The 20,477-nt window shown below is 43.1% G+C and overlaps 1 protein-coding gene across 7 annotated transcripts in view; it reads left to right on the forward strand.

Moving 5' to 3' along the window:
- The window catches only part of SLC75A1 (solute carrier family 75 member 1), a 37,225-nt gene that overhangs the window by 10,575 nt on the left and 6,173 nt on the right, over positions 1-20,477 (forward strand). For 5 of the 7 annotated variants that reach the window (XM_048849076.2, XM_075128081.1, XM_048849078.2 and 2 more), the window contains exons 3-10: positions 3,536-3,632; positions 5,988-6,091; positions 7,253-7,411; positions 9,062-9,250; positions 12,069-12,177; positions 13,840-13,951; positions 15,658-15,766; positions 19,227-19,317. In XM_048849076.2, coding sequence (XP_048705033.2) covers positions 3,536-3,632; positions 5,988-6,091; positions 7,253-7,411; positions 9,062-9,250; positions 12,069-12,177; positions 13,840-13,951; positions 15,658-15,766; positions 19,227-19,317 — 970 coding nt within the window. The remainder of the gene's footprint in view (positions 1-3,535; positions 3,633-5,987; positions 6,092-7,252; positions 7,412-9,061; positions 9,251-12,068; positions 12,178-13,839; positions 13,952-15,657; positions 15,767-19,226; positions 19,318-20,477) is intronic. The other 2 variants (XM_048849080.2, XR_007356516.2) reach the window with 2 other exon arrangements.

Consider the following 20,477-nt stretch of genomic DNA (forward strand, 5'->3'; position numbering starts at 1 on the left):
GCCTCTGATTAAAGCAATACACAGAGCTAGCTCTTCTGGTGATCTTTTTTTTGAGATAGTCCCCCCACCTCATTCTGTCATTGCCTTAAGCCCTCTTACTCTATCTCCACCATTCTAATTCCCTTTCCTGTGGCTGCCCTCTTACCCTGCGCTGTTTGGGTGGAGATGGGACATGTGCTCCTGGTCCCCAAGCACTCACACACTTATGATCAGCAGGAGGGAGAAGTCCCCACTACTGGGTCTTCTTCAGAGCAGATTAGCAGAAAGCACATTGATGGAGCAATGAGCATCTGGATACAGCTAGCAAAATGCCAGTCAGCATGCTGCTGAGGTAGCACTGAACACCATGATTCCATGTCAAATTTGGTACTGTTTGTGTAAACTGGGGACCCTCTTGAAGCTTTGCTTCCCCCCACCCTCACTCCAAAGGAAGGATTCATGAACCCCCAAAGCCATCTATGGCTAGACAGTCTGTACCTGTCAAAAACCAACGCCTTGATTGACAGAGTCATGAAGAAACATGTCACAGATCCACAGGATCTGTGCTACACCCCAGCTTTTAAACAGTCTCTTGGAAGAACTCCTTCAGCATGGCTGACCCCAGGGAGTCCCACTTTTCCTTCAGGGGAGGTCCTGCAGTCTTACTGCCTCCTAGACTGTAGTCTCTGGCCTACAGCACTCCTGCTTTATACTGAGCTCTGCCCAGTAAGTGCAATTGAAATAGACTTGTACGCTCTTCAGGGTCTAATACACCCTTGCAAGTATTTGCAGTGACACCTAAGCAACATTTTCAAAACAGGATAAGCGTTATTAGTCAACTGGAACACAGCACTGGAATTCCTTAGGTTATCATGGAGAAATAAAGGTTAAAGCATAGTCCATTCTGATCAAGCCAGAGCAATTCACCAGGCCAAACTGTAGTGAACTTCATTTTCCAGCTCACTCTCTCTAATTTCCTCACTCAGTCCCAGTGGAGAGCCCACCTCCTTCAGAACCAGAAGCCCACACTTATTCTCTGTCTCTGTCCTTTGTTCTCAAGGTCAGGTCTCTGCTCAGCTTCTCTGCTGAGAATGTCAATTAATGAGTCATTGGCGCTTTACTCCTGTGGGGAATTCTGCACCAAAAAAATTCTGTGCACAATATTTTAAAATTCTGCAAAATTCTGCGTATTTTATTTGTCAAAATAACACATTATAATCATGCCAGTTTCAATTATTTTGGTAATTTATTTCAAAATATCTGTCAACAAGTATGTGTGTAACAATACAGACAACAAAAAAAGATTCAGGAAATGTTTTTTGACAAATAGATTATTTACTAGGCATATTTTATTCATATAGAACTTTGAGTAATAATTCATTTAAACTACAATATAGAAACATATTTCCCACATCCCTCAGAAGCAGTACAAAGGCCTGGGAGAGCCAGGGGTAATGCAGAAGCTAAGGAAAAGGGAAATAATTGCTGCGAAGGCACCTGGGATTGAACCTGGAAGGTTGTTGGGTGTGGATGGGAGAAGTACGAAACAGTTTTTTTTTGGCGGGGGGGGGGGGGGGGTATTGTTAGGGAGTTGGGGAATCTTCCCCATGCAGACTGTGGCTGACTCCTAGCCTCTCCCAATCAGTCAGGCACATCTGCTCCTTTCCCCATATGTCCGTGTCCTTACACTCCCACTCAGCCACCTCTTGTCCCCTATCCCCATGTATCCCTGCACCCCCACTCAGCCACCCCTCCTCCTCCTGCCCCCATGTGTTCCTGCTCCCCCTTCTCTCCATCCCCATGTGTCCCTGCACCCCCACTCAGCCCCCTCTCCGCCATGTGTCTCTTCACTCCATTCAGCTATCCCTCCCCCATCCCCATGTATCCCTGTACCCCTACTCAGCCACCCCCTTCCCTGTCCCCATGTGTTTCTGAACCCCCCCCATGCACCCCCTTCCCCATGTGTCCCTGAAGCACCTCTCAGCCACCCCACCCTCCATTCCTACGTGTCTCTGCACCGCCACTGAACAACACCCATCCCCATGTGGCCATGCACACCCACTCCCTTTCAGTCCCCACTCCAGTCTATCTAGCCCTTCTGAACCCCAGTGTATGTGACCCCGCAGCAGCCCCGTGTGTCCTGCTCTCTCTGTCCTCTCCACATCCAGTGCTCTCTTACCTGGCCCCATGGGCAGGGTGCTGTCAGGAACACAGTCTCTGCTCTCTCCCTATCAGATGCTGACTGCTATGGCTGGGGAGCAGTGACCCATCTGCCTCTGTTCTGGCACCACAGCAGTCCCTGGTAGCCAAAAGGCGTAACTGCAGGTCCTCTTCAGCAGAATGTATTTTCCGTGGAGAAAAAAAAGTCTGGGGGACACATGAATTCTGCGCATGTGCAGTGGCACAGAATTCCCCCGGGAGTAGAGCTTGCATTGTCTCTCTGGACCCCGTGTTGATCTGGGTCAGTTTCAGTCAGTTTCTTAACAACTCTGTTCTGTTCACCCAGACAGCAAGGTGACGCGCACACCCATGTCTCTTAATCTTCCCTGAGAACAAACTTAATCCCTTTTTCCTCTATTGGGCAGCAAAGCAAATTATGGGAGAAAACGGAGGCACACAAAGCCTCATAAAAATATTACAAAAAGTTCCTACTTTGTCGCAACATGTTCCTCACTCAAGTAAAATATGAGGAATTTGGGCTGGGCTGGTGGCCTAGTGCTTTGAATAGTGAAGTGTAAACCTTGGGTCTCCTTCCTACTCCCAGTCTATTGGTCCCTGAGTCTAGGAGGTGGGAAGGAGACACAGAGCCTGTTCTGTTGTTCATCAGCATCCCTCCCGGTTAACTGAGTATCTTTAATGAGGGGCTGTGAAGCTGTTCATAGCCCCTTTCTCTTTGGTAGGAGGCTGGTGACGGAGACACATGGTTTCTAGGGTGGGTGTGCAATGTGGAAGATAACCAGGGAGAGTCTCAGGACTCTAACAGGAATGTAGAAGACCTGGCCGGGATGAGATATGAGTTTGTAACTCAAATTGCGGCTTTATTATGTATAAAATCCAGGCTTAGCAAGTGTAGGAGTTAGTGCCTAGCTCAGTAGCATTTATTCGCCATCTTCTGCTCTGTGTTCCAGTCATATGTTTCCATAGGGCATGATGGGGCAAATTCTACCCCTGCTGTATGGTTGCCAAGGGCTCTACCTGGAGTGGAACCAGCCTGGCTCTGCTGTGTAGGGAGGGACTGGATGCTAGGAGCCAGCACATGGGCTTTGCATCCCATTCATGCTTCAGAACCCTGCATTGGTCTATGGGAGTCTGTCTGTGCCACCGTGGAAGAGATTTTGAGAGAGAGAGGAAAGGTCAAGGGCAGAGTAAATATATCTGTGACTACACTGATCCATCAGGCATATACCCCATACATACACCTGGGGAAGGAAGTTGTCTCAAGTGGCATTTCAGAGACAAAGCAATGCTACATTTTTGCAAATAAAGTCAAAGCCTGCAAGAGAGAGTTTGTTCCCTAAGAACCATTAACTGTATGACTTATGACTCTCTTTTGTAGGATGGTTTCTATCTATCACTTCAGCATGGTGTGGACTGGTTTGCTGCAGTGGTTGGGGTACCTCTGGAGAGGAAGTACAACACTGTCTTGTTTGGAGGTATGAATGAACCTGCAATCTAGTGTCGTTTTCCGGCTCTCTTCTATGGTAATGTTTTTATTTGTAAACATATGTCACCATTATTAAATTTGGACTTAGATACCACAGTAAAAGATGCCCTAGAAGTACCCAAGAGAAGCAGATTATAAATATTTGGTAAATGATACTGCTTATATGGAACTGATAGCTCTGACTAGTCAGGCAAGCAGTTCAACCTATTCCTCAGTCATGCTTCCTAGGCCAGGCCTGCTGTGCTTTACTACTTTAGCACTGAGTTTCCCAGGAATGGAGACAAATCAGCAGGGGGTGTTGAGTGACTAGAGGCTCACCATTTATACCTCAGCTGGCAGCCACGCTCCAGTGTCTATGGAAGGGACGTGGCAGCTGTTCTGCAGAGTGCAGTACTCTTTGTTGCCACCAGGGCACTTCTGTTGTGACTGGTTTCAGAGTATCAGCTGTGTTAGTCTGTATTTGCAAAAAAAAAAAAAGGAGTACTTGTGGCACCTTAGAGACTAACCAATTTATTTGAGCATAAGCTTTCGTGAGCTACAGCTCACTTCACTGGATGTATACTCCGATGAATGCATCCGATGAAGTGAGCTGTAGCTCACGAAAGCTTTATGCTCAAATAAATTGGTTAGTCTCTAAGGTGCCACAAGTACTCCTTTTCTGTTGTGACTGAGTCTTCTCCAGCTCCTCCATAAGTCATTGCAGGCAGCAAAGCAGTGAATCAAGGACTCTGAAAGGCTAATTCAGATTTGTTAATAGTGAGCAAGGGAAGGGAAGAGGCCTGTGTGTTGGGCCAGATGTGTAAACAACCAAGTTTACATTCTTGGCATAGGCTGTGATGTTGTGGTTTAAGCTGCACCATCTGCATTACGGTACCCTTCACTAGTGCTTCACACTTCATACATCCAAGAGACACGAGTGAACATTTCAGGATTCTGGCTGAGAAGGGGGAGCAACTGTTTTCCCCTGCCTTCTTCCTCCCTTCCCTGTATGAGACAGAGGTAGTGAGGAAGGGGCACACTTGTAGGCACAGCAATCATTTTGGGCACCAGCTGCCACAGCTGATGTTGGCAGCCATCTGTGGAGACCACTGCTTATCATAGCAAATGTAATCATCTCCTTATTGCTTCGTACTTCCATCCTGCACCTGCCTCGTACCCACCTGTTGTCTCTTGTCTCATACTTGGATTGTAAATCTCTTCAGGATAGGAACCAACTGTTTGAAATATGTTTGTACAGTGCTTAGCATAATGGAATTGAAGCTCATAGTTGCTCCTTCAATGCAAATAATAATAATTAATAATTAATGTCCATCCAAATGAGAATTAACCTTGCTGCCTTCATTTGTGAGCTAAAGCTGTAAGTAGATGTACGGCTTTTGTTTTGTTTTGTTTTGGTTTTTTTTGTTTCATTTTTTTACTTTTTTGTTGTTGAGCAACCACAAAGAAATTATTCTCCCCCAGATACCCAAATACTTGATGTGAAATCCTGACTCCTTTAAAGTCAAGGGGAGTTTTACAGTTTTATCATTCAGTGGTACAAAATTTAACCCATGGTCTCTGTGCATTTTCAGCCTTGATAGGTTCTCTAAGTAAGACATATAAGCCAGCTCTCTCCTTTAAAGAAAAAAGCTATAACAACAAAGCATTTTCTTGGCAGTTTGTCACAAAGGTATTACAAATTAATGAGGGAACTGAGTTGGAGATGGCAAGAGAAGAGAGGAACCGAAGATCACAGGGACAGAATGTAGGTTTCAAGGAATCTCCTCAGATATGTAGACTCACTGCCATTTATGTGAGGGAGTCACATATCCCGATATGTCTCACTGCTGCCTTTGATACCAAGGGCAGAAAAGATAAGCTAATTAAATGTGACAGATCCAAGTTCAGTTAATCAAAAAATTACTTAAAAGAATGGTGTGTTATACTGACTGGCTGTTAAATCCTATATTATCCTCTCTCCAGGAACAGGAAGAGTTTGCAGTCAGAGATAGAAAATATCAGAGAATTTGCATTTTACTGACACACCCCTTCTTCCCCCATAAGTCTCATAGCTTTCCCATCTTGTTCTGGTTTGTCTGCATTTCCATTTCCCTTGAAAACCCAGTTAAATTCAGTTAAATAAGAACTTAGCCCCAATATTTTGGGGGTGTTTGCATTCCAGGGAGATAACTGCTGTTCATGGCCACAGTCTGACATTATAATTGCGTATCTTTTATATGTGTTTGAGTTGTTGGTTTTTTTAAGGGCCATAGTGAAGTGATAGGCCTTAAGCAGTTAGGCTGCCTTTGTGTTTAAGACTGAGGCAGCATGTCTTATGATTAAGTCTAATGATCATCTTTTCTAGGTCTGATTGGCTCCATCTTTTCCATCCTGCAGTTTTTTTCCTCTCCGCTCACGGGTGCTGCGTCTGACTGCTTGGGGAGAAGGCCGATCATGTTGTTGACAGTGGTATGTCTGGCAGCCTGACTAGAATCAGTATAAATCAGATGTACAGAGGGAGGCCAGTGTGATTAGTGCTCAGCACTACTCCTGGCCATTGCTGCCTCCTCTGGCCAAGTCACTTGATCAAACTTGGGGGTCTAACATTAGGTACTTAGGGCCAGATTTTAAAAGGTATTTAGGTGCCTAAAGGTGCAAATAGGCACCTAGTGGGATTTTCAAAAGCGCTTATTTGTATCATTTAGGCAACTCAATACCATTGACATTCTAACATGTAAGATCACACCACCTGTACAAGTGCCTACATGTGGATTTAGGTGCTTGGCTTTAGGCACTCAGTCTGAAAATGTTGGACTTAATCTTTTTGTCCCTGAGTTCTCCATCTGTATAACAGGGATAATAATATTATGTACTCCAGCCCCTTGTAAAGTACCTTGGGATCTTTGACTGGAAAGTATTTGATGGAAGTGCAACATATCATTTATTTATTGTATTAATGAACATTCACCAAACAGTTTCTCTCTTTGGTAGCTGTTACAAATTCAAATTTAGGGCTCTGATTATAGGTATAATACAGCGCAAGTATGAACATGCATAAGGGATCTCGGCAGCAAACGACATACACAACCCATCATCCAATAAAGTCTTTGCAGATTAATGCATTAAGCACGTGTGAGTTCAATTATTATTCACCAAAACTGAGGGCTAAAATTGACTTTCAGATCAGTGGATTTTGTCTCTTCTTTTTGTCTTAGAATTTTTCTGGGTTGCAGATTTTATTTAAATATTTTAATTATACTGGAAACCATTTCAGTGGCTGTCTTGTAAACAAAATGGAGCAAGTTGTACAAAGATGTTCTAAACACCTTTCAATGCATAAAAAGAATAGAAATTTTGTATCGGACAAACTTCCTCTTAACATAATGTACAATAGTGGATTATGTGAAATGATTACAGATGGGTTCTCCTTATCGGATTTTTACTGTCTGACATTCAGAGTAGTACATGTCTGGTGAAATGCCAGTTTATTCAAGAAAGCATTTGTTGTTTCATGACTAATGGAGCAGACATTGATTTTACTTTTCAAACACTAGTCTAGCTAGAAAATAATCCTAAAATGATGCTGATTTTACTGTTTTATGTAAGAGAAATCTCCTCTTCTCTCTGCAGGTGGGGTTGATAGCATCGTATGCACTCTGGGCTATCTCTAGGAGTTTTGGTATTTTTCTTCTCTCCAGAGTCCTAGGTGGAATAAGTAAAGGGAATGTCAGCCTGTCCGCTGCTGTAATTGCTGACCTGCACTCTCCAAAAACTAGGAGCAAGGGCATGGTGAGTTACAAATGCTGGCTATACGGATGGGATTTCTTGTTAATTTTTCATAAGAGTTGCATGTTTTGTTAGTTCTGATATATTTTCACTGATCAAGTGATAATGATGACTTACATTTGTAGAGTGTCTTTCTTCCAGAAGGATTCCAAAGCACTTTACAAATTGACTTACCAACTTTATTTAGGAGTCATTTCACTCGCTGGTGAAATGCAACCAACTCTGGTGTGGAAAGCAATACTTGTATAGCATTGTAGCAACTGTTAAAGTGTCAGTACACTTCCTGTACTATAATGTTTATCTAACTGAAACTATAGGGTGAATTTTTGGTAGGCAGAATGTTATAATCTCTGTATTCTGGCTAACTTGCACTTGGGGAAAATATGTGGAGATTTTTAAATTTAACAATAATATTGACTGCTGATACGGTGCTTTTCATTTTCAAAGCACTTTCCACACTATAATCCTCACTATACTTCTGTGTGGTAAGCAAGCCAGTAGTACTATTCTTATTTTACAGATTATGAATTTGAGGCAGAAATACTAAGAGGCTGGTCTCAGGCCCAAGGTGGATTCAATTGCAAACAGGGTTAGAACTCTGGTGTTCCTGTTTCAGTCCTGTATTCAGACAGCAAGTGGTCAAGCCCTAGATTTTTTTTTTTTTTTTTATGTTTCCTCTTAAAGACCCTGCACTAAATTCTGTGCTAAATTCTATTGAAGCCAGAATGCGTGCACAGGGTATAAATCGTCACAAGTATTTAGCCTCCTTCCTCCAGCATTATAGCCCCAATCTGGTGCATTGATTTAATGCTGAACCGGAGAGAAGACAGCTACCTAATGAATCACAGAATAGAATATCAGGGTTGGAAGGGACCTCAGGAGGTCATCTAGTCCAACCTCCTGCTCAAAGGAGGACCAATCCCCAATTTTTGCCACAGATCCCAAATGGCCCCCTCAAGGATTGAACTCACAACCCTGGGTTTAGCAGGCCAATGCTCAAACCACTGAGCTATCCCTCCCCCTATGGGGCACCTTTACTATTTCCTGCACCATCATGGGTTTTTCTTAGAATCCACCAATCCTAATTCTGCCCTGGCCCAAGCCTGCTCACCTTTATCTAACTTGTATTTATAGGGCAGTAGCTGGGAATTGCAAAAGAACCATGAGGGATGAGAAACAACATTATTACCACCAAGGTGGTACACATGATGCCCTGACACCATCCTACACTAAGCAGCTTTACAATCTAAAAGCACATCACAGGGTGAATAAGTCCTGAACTGCATAAGCACATAATTCACAAGCTTCAGCTCTGTTGCTGTTATCTCTGCCTTGCCATTCATTGCTGTTTGCCACACACTTGCCCCTTCCCTCAAGGTGGTTGTGGAGTTTTTTGGCATTTGCTTCATGGATGTTTAGCAAGAGACAGAATCGCTTTAGAACTGTCTTTCTGAACTGGATCAAAAGGTGTTTAATTCCATTACCTGCATAATTGATCACGCTTGATGTTGTGTTAGCATTTGGCACTACAGTTTAGCTTCTATTAGAGTATGACAGACTTAACAGTTATCCAGTTTTACAAAAGAAAAAATAAAAAATCTTGGTCATGAATAAACCTATGTCTAAAACTGCAAGTTTACTATATCTCAACAGGCAATGATTGGTGTTGCTTTCTCACTTGGATTTACCGTGGGGCCTATGATTGGAGCTTACCTTGCCATGGAAACAGGGAAAGGAGAAGTCTTCTATCTTCGGTCAGCTTTGCTTGCGCTCATGTTTGCTGTTACTGACTTAATTTTCATCTTCTTCCTGCTTCCGGAGACACTCCCCAAAGAAAAACGGGTAAAATATGCTGAAAGTGGCTCTGAAAATCCATATTTCCTACAGGCAAGGGCAGGACTTGAAAATTATTGAAACAGTGGAAATGTATGGGGAGAGACACAAACTCAGGGATTTGGTTCAGTCCTTAGACCAGAAGTTAAACCCACCTAAACTGGCAATGACAGAAAGTAGCAATTGCGATTAGCAATCATGTCCTAGATACTGCACTGCATCAAAAATGCTTAGATAGTTACTACTGAATTTCTGTTGGCTACACTAAACTTCAAATTCTTCAGAAACTGATGGGGCCAATAGATAAACCCTAGAATACTATGTCACCCTGAGCTGGTCCAATCTAATTTGAAAATTTCAGACAACATTCTAACTCAATCATGAAAATACAGTGAAATTTCTTTAAGACATGATTTCTTCAGTTAGCCAAAGCAGGCCATAAATTGGTTGTCTAATCTAAACTAATCAGGATACAGCTGTCAATAACAGTCTGGGAATCTCTTTCTAATTGTCAATATTTATAATGTGCTCATCATTGTAGTACCTAAGCAATGTACCGGACTAAAAATACCATGAATGCTCTACTTGGTGTGGGAAGGATTGAAATTTCTGTGTCTCACTCGAACTATGAACAAGAACTCCAACTTTGAGTGCATTATTAATTCTCCATTACTGCTGCACCAACAGCACCCATGGGACTGGAGCAGCCATGGGGAAAATTTAGTGGGTGCAGAGCACCTGCTGGCGCCAAGCTCCTCCCCTCTGCCCCCCTCCCCCTGTGCCTCTTGTGTGCCGGCGGCCCCGCACTTACCAACTCCTCCCCTTCCCTCCCAGCGCTTCCTGTGTTCAAGCTCCAGGAGGGAGGGAGAGGAGCGGGCATGGGGCGTGCTCAGGGGAGGAGGCGGGGAAGAGGAGGGGTGAGGGTGGAGCAGGGGTGGGAAGAGGCAGGGTGGGGCTTGGGGGAAGGGGTGGAGTGGGTACAGGCCTGGAGTAAAGTGTGGGGAAGTCGAGCACCCCTGGCAATATGAGAAGTCAGCGCCTATGGTCCCAATGATGCCCCAAATTTTTGGGTGCCCTACACAGCCATGTATGCTGCATATGCCTAAGGACGGCCCTGAAACAGGTTCCTCTGTAAGTCCCTGGAGACAGAAACTTGTAGCATTGGACCAAATTCAGCCCTGGGTGTAAGTAGGTAAAACTCCATTGACTTTAGGGCTTGCAGCAGGGCTTATGCAGTGTCATTGTCTCTGTCCCTCCCGCTAAGTAGCACCCAGCCCTTCAAACATACCCTCCATTTACAAGGCACTTGTGGAATGGAGAACCCTCTGTCTCTATATTTGGGCATTTAGAATAGCATAGGAAAGTTTGCCTGTGCTATTCCAGCCATGGCAAAAACTTTAGACCTTCCCTAAGTGATGCCAGCAGGGTGTGTCGTGTGAAATGGCGGTTCCTTTATTCCCCCGCTGTGATTTTTTATGGCTCTTTCATGCATCATGTCGTCTGAAATCCTAGCTAAAGACTTTGACACTTTTTCCCTGTGTACTTGTAAAAATTCAAACTATTCCTTTTGCATGTTTATGGCAGTCTGTTAGGGCTATGGACTCTCTTTGTAGACAGAGATGGTGTGAGAGTTCATTAGCTAAGGTCTGGACAGTGCTTTGAAGATATAAAGTGCATCCGTATTATTATGTAGGGATCTTCAATCCATCTTGTGGCTCCCCCATGCCTGCCTCATGAAATTATGATTCAGACCTGCCTTAAAGAAACCACTCCATTTAGCAATGGTGATTTCATATATTTAATAGTTTTCTCTAATTCGCCCCACCTTGATTTTTAAATCCAAATGCTTTGATATGAGATAGTAATTGACTCCACAGAGTCAGTGGGATCACAGAAGGCTCTGGCTAAGGTGAGGCATAAGCAGCAAGGGTAGATGAAGTCTTAAAAAGCAGAGATTCCCCTCAGTGAAAAATTAGCAGATAAAAAATACAGACCACATTAGCACAATGTTTCTAGAAAGGATTTTTTTTTCTCATGGTTTCCCAGTAGGTGTCAGTGGCTGGTTAAAAGGGTTGCAAATGCAAACAACAAAGAAGTTGCTTATATGCTACACATTGGGTCATTGGGTGTGATACAGATCGTGTAGCTGATTGCACATGTTGCATGTATTTCAATAGCCCTAGGGGACCTGATCTTTGGGGCTTCTATGTGCTAGTGTAATACAAACAAATAATAATGTATGCCTTATAAATATGCAAGGCCTGTGGAGCCCATCTGGACAACAGGGAAGTGAAGATTGGTGAATGGAATAGAGGCAAACTTGTCCTGTCCATTCTTAATAACAAAACTAAGAGAGGTAAAGTAAAAGCGGAGAAATGCTGTTATCTGCTGGTTATTTTTATTTGGTCCCTGACATATCCTGGCTTCAGGGTGATATGGGTATAAGCTAACCAACAGCCAAAATCAGTCTGTAGGTGCTTGGGGTAAAATTGTGCACACAAACCCGTTGTTTATATGTGTGTATCTGGTAGACATGCCATTAGCTGATTGCAGAGTTTGTGTATGCACCTGTGTATGGAGAACATTTGCTCATGTGGCCGGTGTCAAGTCTGGTTAGAGGTAAAAACCTTGCATTCTGCTTTCTGTGAAAGGTTTTGGTATTTTTTGTTTTTGTTAGAAATGTTCCACCTTTTGGCTACCAAGGGCCAGTTTTGAAGCACATTTATATGCATTCAAAACATTAGGATTGTTGGCAGTGGGTTGTGCAAACCTAATTCATCCTGCTCTAGTTCATACAAGCTAGCCACAGTTGCCTCTCTCTTCTTAGGTATCCTCCATGATGTGTGGATTTCAGGCAGGGATTGACTTGCTTAGTCCGCTGGCTTTGTTTCAGTTCTCTGCAGTCACCAGAGGAAAGGACTCACCTTTGAGGGAGAGTAAGTGCTGCTTGTTTTTTCACGTTATGCCATATGTGTTCCCTTGATGTGGCAGTGATTTCTAAATACACTTTTTCTCCCTTTATCTTGACCATTTCAGAAGCAACCCCACCCCTCCCCTTGATCTTTCAGACCTATGTTAACTATTTACAAAATGGGAGTTGCAAGCTGCATTGGGTGTTGACCAGGGCTTTGTTATCTCCAAGGGATGGCTTTGAGGTTTATGTCAGGGGTCTAGAGCCACTCTCCTTTCCATCATTCCTTCTCCGTTCTGCGTGGGCATTAGCTGTAGGTACGTCACAGCAAATTAAATGACCTAAAGAGACAGATCAAGCCATGAGTTAGCTAACCTTGTTTCCACAGTGCCAGGCTGGAAACCAGGAATGCCAGATCCTGAGGCATAGGTGCAGACTCTGTTGGCCTTGGAGCACCCATGGGAAAAAATAGTGGGTGCTAAGCACCCACCAGCCACTGCTGTTTGGCCACACTACCAAACAGCTGTTTGGCAGCTCAGGGAGGAGTTTGGGAGACAGTGGTGGGCGGGGGCCTCAGGGAGGAGGTAGAGCAGGGGTGGGGCAGGGAGGGGGCATGGCAGGGGCAGGAAGAGGCGGGTGAGGGCGGGGGCTCAGGGGGAAGGGCAGAGTGGGGATGGACCACCCCTAGGAAAAAACTAGAAGTCAGCGCTTATGTCCAAGGCATTTTTCCTCTAATTGGAGAATTTGGAATTTTGATTTCAAACTTCCCCTCTCAAAGTTTGGGGATTTTCAGACACAGGGCTTTGGCTGAGACTTTCTCTGAGTAAAGGTATTTGGAATTTGCCAGTCATACCAGTGAGTTAATCTGTCCTTCCAGCTACTGTAATGGTGGAAAGGAATAGTGTTAGACACATGAAACATCTTATTCTGAACTGTGTAGCATAAAACCATCTCCATCTACTTCTGTAACGCATAGGACTCCATTTTCAAGGCCAATTACAAACCACCTACATTCTATAATTGACCACTTCCACTAATGCCTAAAAGATAGACCAACAACATTTGCATCCATATTCGTCCTATAAAACAGAGGTATTAAATGAAAGAAAACATTGAGGGCTAAATGTTGGGGGGTAGTGGAGGGAAAGTCTTTACCCATTGGCTTCCTTCCAGTAGGAAGAGAACCTTAATGATATGACTGAGTGTTCACTTCCTTGGAAGTTATTGCTTTTATTTTTCACTTTAATTCCTAAGGGCTGGTCTACACTACCACTTAAATTGATGTAATGTATACGTTGCTCAGGGGTGTGAAAACAATACCCCCCGAGCAATGTAAGTTACATTGACTTAAAGCGGTGTCCACACAGTGCAATGTCAGAGGGAGATGCTCTCCTGCTGACATAGCTTCCGCCTCATGCAGAGGTGGAGTAATTATGCTGACGGGAGAGCGCCCTCCTATTAGCATAGTGCGTCTTCACCAGACATGCTACAACAGTGCAGTCTGCACCAATGTAGCACAGTAGTGTAGACTTACCTTTATGCTCTAGTCACAGAAGTATACAGAAGCATTGGAAATAAGTTCTGGACCCTTTTTATTTAAGTGGTACTAAATGTTGCTTTTGTTATCTTTTTTTAAAATGGTACTTATGGTGTAGTGTCTCCTTCTCTCTCTTTTTTTTTTATTTAGACCTTCAGAATCTCAAGGTGCTGGGCCTAGTTTATTTCCTCTATCTCTTCCTGTTTTCTGGTCTTGAATACACATTGAGTTTTCTCACCCATCAGCGATTCCAGTTCAGCAGGTAAAGTGTGCTTGGAAGAGATGTACTGTGTACTCTCTAGTGTTTCTTTGCTCATTGTTTTCCCAAGAGACCCTCTCAAGGCTTCTCCTAATTTTCAAGGGTGCCTTTTAATGACAAATGTTAACGTGCTACAAAACTGCATTCTGTTACAAATTGATTTATAATGCTCCAAGTTTTCTCTTTATAAGCCAGGAAGAATAGTTGACTACAGACACATCTATCAGGAAAGCAAATACTCTGATGGAATCAAAACAAATGGAAAATGTACTGTGAATTTGTGCTTAACTGGCCTGGCTGTATTGATTCATGTAAAGCTACCCAAAGAGCTTTTCTGTGTCAGCATGTATCTTAAGGCTTAAATAAAGCAGAATGGATATAGGGTTTAGCTATGTGATTATATTTGCTCAGCAGAGTTCTGTATTATATACAGTGTGCAAACCCTTATGTAATGCAACTTCTGGTTCGCTGAATTCCTCTAATCAAACCCTGTCATACTCTTTCATATTGTTATTCTCTTCTTGAAAGCAGTTTAATTGCTGGCTTGTAGAGAGAGTCCCAACTTGGGACCAGATCTAGCAGCATTTACTCCTGTGAGTAGTCCTTATCTCTGGTTGGTTTTGTTTCTGGATATTCTTTCTATTTCTGTCTTTCCCTCATCATAATATGATTTACAAAGATCTTTGTGACATGTTTCAGAGTAGCAGCCGTGTTAGTCTGTATCCGCAAAAAGAAAAGGAGTACTTGTGGCACCTTAGAGACTAACAAATTTATTTGAGCATAAGCTTTTGTGAGCTACAGCTCACTTCATCGGACACTGTAGCTCATGAAAGCTCATGCTCAAATAAATTTGTTAGTCTCTAAAGATCTTTGTACGTCACTGGAAGCCTTTTCCTTTGTGATAATCCTGCTTCTTCTGCGCAATTCATTCAGTAATATAATAACTATCTGCTGTTTGGATATGTCCCTCTTATGACCATGATTTTGACTGTGTTATGACGTCCTTGAATGAACTGGCCAGGAGGACAAGCTAGTTATGTAGGTAAGAGTTGATACAATTCAAATACTTTGGTAGCCAATAGTGATGAGAGAAGACCAGTCCAGGAATTATGTTTTGCCCAAATTTATATCTTTTTAATTTAAAATTTGTAAGTGGTTTGTTAAAGATGCTGTATTTTCTACAGAGGAGGAATAGCATGGGCAACGGCAGTACATTCCCCATCAATGTACCTTTACCCTCATCTCAAGGGGCCACTGCCAGGGTTAATTGTTCAGTTTCCTTCCCCTCTCTGCTGAGACTGCTGATGGGGGTGTTGGTTTCTAGGATGTGAAACACCTTGTACACTGGAAACCAACAACTCATTTCACATAGGTCACCAGAAAGCCATCAGACAGTAAGCTATTTTGGTCAGTAATGTCCTTGAATGCCTACCCTTGGGCTGCCCTAGGAATGCCTTAGATAGCAGCAGGCTAAAGTGAAGAGCTCTATATTTCTGAGCAACCCAATCTACCTTTATTTTTTTATTTTGACTGGTGGTGGTGGTGCCTAATTCTGTCTGACTGTTAAGACCCCTTTATTGCCATGTGGGCACCTAAAATATCCATCTCTTTAATTTAGGAAATAGTAATCTAGATCCAAGGAGAAGACCTTGTGTGTGAGTGTTAGCCATGTCTAATTTGTGCTTTCCCCTCTCTCCAATCCCTTCTAGTATGCAGCAGGGCAAGATGTTTTTCTTTATTGGGATGACAATGGCTGTGATCCAGGGAGGCTACACTCGCCGAATCAGACCAGGATGTGAAATCAAAGCCGTAAAAAGGGTATGTTTCTCAAACATATATTATTTGTATTTATTCCATTTCCTCTTGACTCTGACATGCTACTTTTTAATTAATAAAGCAAACAGAGGGCATTTTATGGATGTAACTGTACTGGAGATTAAAATCAGAGGGATGGAGTAAGCTTTGTTTTGATTTTATCAGAACATCTAAGTGACTTCTCTAGGCCATTTCCTCATGCTTCTAATTGAATGGGCATATTTTATCTATTAACACTGTAGTGACATTTTTCAAGCAGACAAAACATTAAAACATATGAACCATCTCCCACAATACTGTAGCTTCTTTCCCTCTAATATATTATTTAAAATTTCTGTAATCTAAGTTCTTCATAGCTGCTGACACTTCTGAGAGTTAGCCCAGTTCACACACAGGCTCAAGTCTACGTGATGTGAGGAGTATATTTTCCAGTGATTTCTGGTATGGTTTAGTGGTGCGAACGCAGGACTAAGAGGCAAGAACTCCTGTAATCCCATCTCTGACTGCCTTTCTGGCACTGGGTAAATCATTTTAAGGGATACTATCAATTTTGAAATCTAGTCAGTATTAAAAAGAGTAAGTATGTTTGTACAGCACCTAGTGCAATAAAAATACAATTAATTAGTTTCAGATACTACACCTGCTCCTGTGTCCCCTTACCAATATTGGTGGGTTTTATAATCATATAAGTTTTTTTCCAAAGGCGCTTTCCTTTCTATGAAAATAAGCGCAAATGGGGAAACAGTGAAACTTACTGTACAGCAAGTGCTGTCAAATGCATAAGTTAAACAATGTGGAAAAATAGAGAATCTTTTTCTCTAATCTCCTCCAATTATAGTGCTCTTCAGTGTTCAGACAAAGGTGTGTTATTTTTTTAAAGTTGATAGCGTCCCATACATCTCTTTACCTTTCTTTACCCGTCTATAGAATGGGGATGATAATAGCTGCAATTCCATGCGTGTGATGGGAGAATGTTGCCTAATGCTTGTGAAGCATTTGGACCAGGAAAATTGCTGCCTCGTACATTGTAATGTGCAAAACTAGACCAAACAGCTTTTCAGGGTTTCTAGAATCCTTGCTTTTCCCTGGTGATAGTCTCTTCTGTTTTGCATTATTTCTTTGCATGGTTGCTCAGTGACATACTGTACACTTGGACTATTAAGCCACTATCATAGAATCATAGAATATCAGGGTTGGAAAGGACCTCAGGAGGATATCTAGTCAAACCCCCTGCTCAAAAGCAGGACCCATCCCCAATTAAATCATCCCAGCCAGGGCTTTGTCAAGCCTGACCTTAAAAACTTCTAAGGAAGGAGATTCCACCACCTCCCTAGGCAACGCATTCCAGTGTTTCACCACCCTCCTAGTGAAAAAGCTTTTCCTAATATCCAACCTAAACCTCCCCCACTGCAACTTGAGACCATTACTCCTTGTCCTGTCCTCTTCCACCACTGAGAATAGTCCAGAACCATCCTCTCTGGAACCACCTCTCAGGTATTTGAAAGCAGCTATCAAATCCCCCCTCATTCTTCTCTTCCGCAGACTAAACAATCCCAGTTCCCTCAGCCTCTCCTCATAAGTCATGTGTTCCAGACCCCTAATCATTTTTGTTGCCCTTCGCTGGACTCTTTCCAATTTATCCACATCCTTCTTGTAGTGTGGGGCCCAAAACTGGACACAGTACTCCAGATGAGGCCTCACCAATGTCGAATAGAGGGGGATGATTACGTCCCTCGATCTGCTCGCTATGCCCCTACTTATACATCCCAAAATGCCATTGGCCTTCTTGGCAACAAGGGCACACTGCTGACTCATATCCAGCTTCTCGTCCACTGTCACCCCTAGGTCCTTTTCCGCAGAACTGCTGCCGAGCCATTCGGCCCCTAGTCTGTAGCTGTGCATTGGGTTCTTCTGTCCTAAGTGCAGGACCCTGCACTTATCCTTATTGAACCTCATCAGATTTCTTTTGGCCCAATCCTCCAATTTGTCTAGGTCCCTCTGTATCCTATCCCTGCCTTCCAGCGTATCTACCACTCCTCCCAGTTTAGTATCATCCGCAAATTTGCTGAGAGTGCAATCCACACCATCCTCCAGATCATTTATGAAGATATTGAACAAAACCGGCCCCAGGACTGACCCTTGGGGCACTCCACTTGACACCGGCTGCCAACTAGACATGGAGCCATTGATCACTACCCGTTGAGCCCGACAATTTATTGTATGTAATTTCCAGTCCAGCATAGTATAGAATCATGACAGAGCAGAAGGATTAACAAGCTCCACTTCACACTAGTTAAGTTTAACTCAGCTTTTCTTAAATGCTATTTCTGCTGGTGAAACCAACTCCATCATGTTTCCTGGCAAGAGAATGTGAATGGTTCCTCTGCTGTACCAAAGACAGCAGTGCAAGGAGTTTTAGAAGTCTTTGCATGGCAGTGCTCTGTATTTGCACTGCTCTGTCCTTTATACTGACCACCTTCTCCTCCCATTCCTTCCCTGTCTCACCTACTGTGACTGACTTCAGCTCATTGCAGTACATCTGCTGTCACACACCCCATTAATCTTTATGCCCCTTCATCCTCAACCACAGGTGCATGTATAGTGTGCAGTCAGGGCACCCTATTTAGTTAGCATGGACCACTCAGGTACAGTAAACACTCCTGCCTTCACTACACAGAGTACTGACTGGCCCTGAATGTACCATGTTTACTCAATATTCTACTTTGCTGGCTCTGGTGGGAGTGTTTCCTTCCGTCATGGTTAACTCTAGTAGCTCAGACGTGAATCTGGGTCAGTATTGTGGGTGTGGTTCCTCTTCAGTAGAGTGAAAGCAGCAATTCAGCTATCCTTGAATTGTAAAAATGTGAGAGTTGGGGAAAAATTAAAGTCCTCCTTTGTGAATCACATGGTGGAGCCCGGCTCTGATAGTGTGCTTTCAAATAGGAAGGGAGAGAGGACAATATGGGAACAAAGATCTACTGCACAACAGGAAGAGGAGAATCATGTCCTGTTTCTTTTTACCTTGGGGTGGATGGTGTTCTTTGAACTCTAAGGATCTTCTTCCCCGGCACCATGGTGACTAACCCTCCAGTTGATGAGGGGTGGATGCAGCATCTCCTAGCATCCATCAGCACTACCAGGAGAAGGGGGACAAATGCTCCTATTGCTCTATTCTACACACGCTTCTTTCCCAGTTCTGCCAATCTGGCCTGGGCATTCTCTACCTCTGCATCCTCAGTGACACAATCTCCACTTCCCCAACACCGAAAAGGAAATAAATCTCCCATGAGTAAAAACAACAGACCAACCTAGAAAGGGAAACGTGGTAACGTGGGAACTGTCTCCTTAACTTAAATATTGCCCCTCTCAGCAGCAGCGCAGTGCCAAGAAACCTAGGATTAGGCTTTTGATGAATATGGCTGTAGATATAATAGAGACACACTCATTTTGCATTTTTTTTTAGGCTATAATGCTGCTGATTCCTGCTTTCATGTTAATTGGATGGGCTGGTAACGCGATGGTGCTGAGCGCTGGACTGTTGCTCTATTCTTTTGGTGAGCTATTCAGATAGTTCCCAATAGATATTGAAGCCTAAGTATGGCAAATCAACTTCATAGATTTCCTCACCCTGTTTAATAAAGATGTACTTCAGGCTTCATGGAATAGGTAATAAAAGTTGACTTTCTTGCTTATAAAACCTGGAAGGAATCGCAGCTCTGGGTTATTCTGATGCTAATTGTACCCCTAGAAGTTGTCATGGTGCCGTCTGTAAATGTCACCAGCACTCATCTTGTCTCAGCTGACTGGGGAGCATTTCAGATTCTTTTTCTCTCCCAGACCTAGAGACAACTTGTACATTAAATAAAAATACCCCAGCTTATTAAAAGGCAGGCAGTTTTGCTGTTCAGAACTGCAACAGCTGCATTATTTATTACACCTTGGAGGCTGGGCTGAGGAGAGCTGCATAACTGTCTGTCGGAGCAGGAATGAGAAGCGCTGTATATAAACACTCTGATTTATGCTACAACACAGTCAAGGGAGGACTTAGAAGAGCAGAAAATTATACTGTTGACTGCCTTGCTAACCACACGTGGGGAAGGTTGGGACAACTCAATCTGTCGTTTATGAAGAAAAGTGCAGAAGTGTGTGTGCATGGACATATATATGTTTAAAAGGAAGTAATTTTTGCAGATTCAGGCCTCCATTCAGGAAAGCAATTAAGCATGAGCTTAGGTCTGTCCCTATTTGGAAAAGCACGTAAGCACGTGCTTGACTTCAGTGGGACTTAAGCACCTTAAATCTTTTCTTGGACAGGCACCATAAGATGTTCCCAAAAGAGTTAACATTATTACAACAACAGGATATTCTCTTTTGAGTGGAAGGGATACATTTTATAATGGGTACAAAATTTTAAATCCCTGAATTAAAAACAAAAGGTTTCCTGTTTTAGGAAGAGTCTGTTTGCCAGCTTGCTTGTCTAGAGACAAGTGTATATGAAAAATTAACAAATCATTCAGATTCACTGGAGGATGCCTAGCTTCTGCCATCTGATTGTCCTTTCCTTGCTGGGAAGTATTTTGTATGCTACAGCTCTTCCTTGTTGGGAGAAAAACAGTCTGTTTCAGTAAGAGGGCAGTTCTCATTGTTAGATCTTGGCTGTTGTGTGTAGTTTGGGCTCTGTGAGCTAGCATATTTTCTCACTAGACTTGGCATC

Source organism: Caretta caretta, chromosome 4, assembly GCF_965140235.1.
Source record: "Caretta caretta isolate rCarCar2 chromosome 4, rCarCar1.hap1, whole genome shotgun sequence".
Lineage (NCBI taxonomy): Eukaryota > Metazoa > Chordata > Testudines > Cheloniidae > Caretta > Caretta caretta.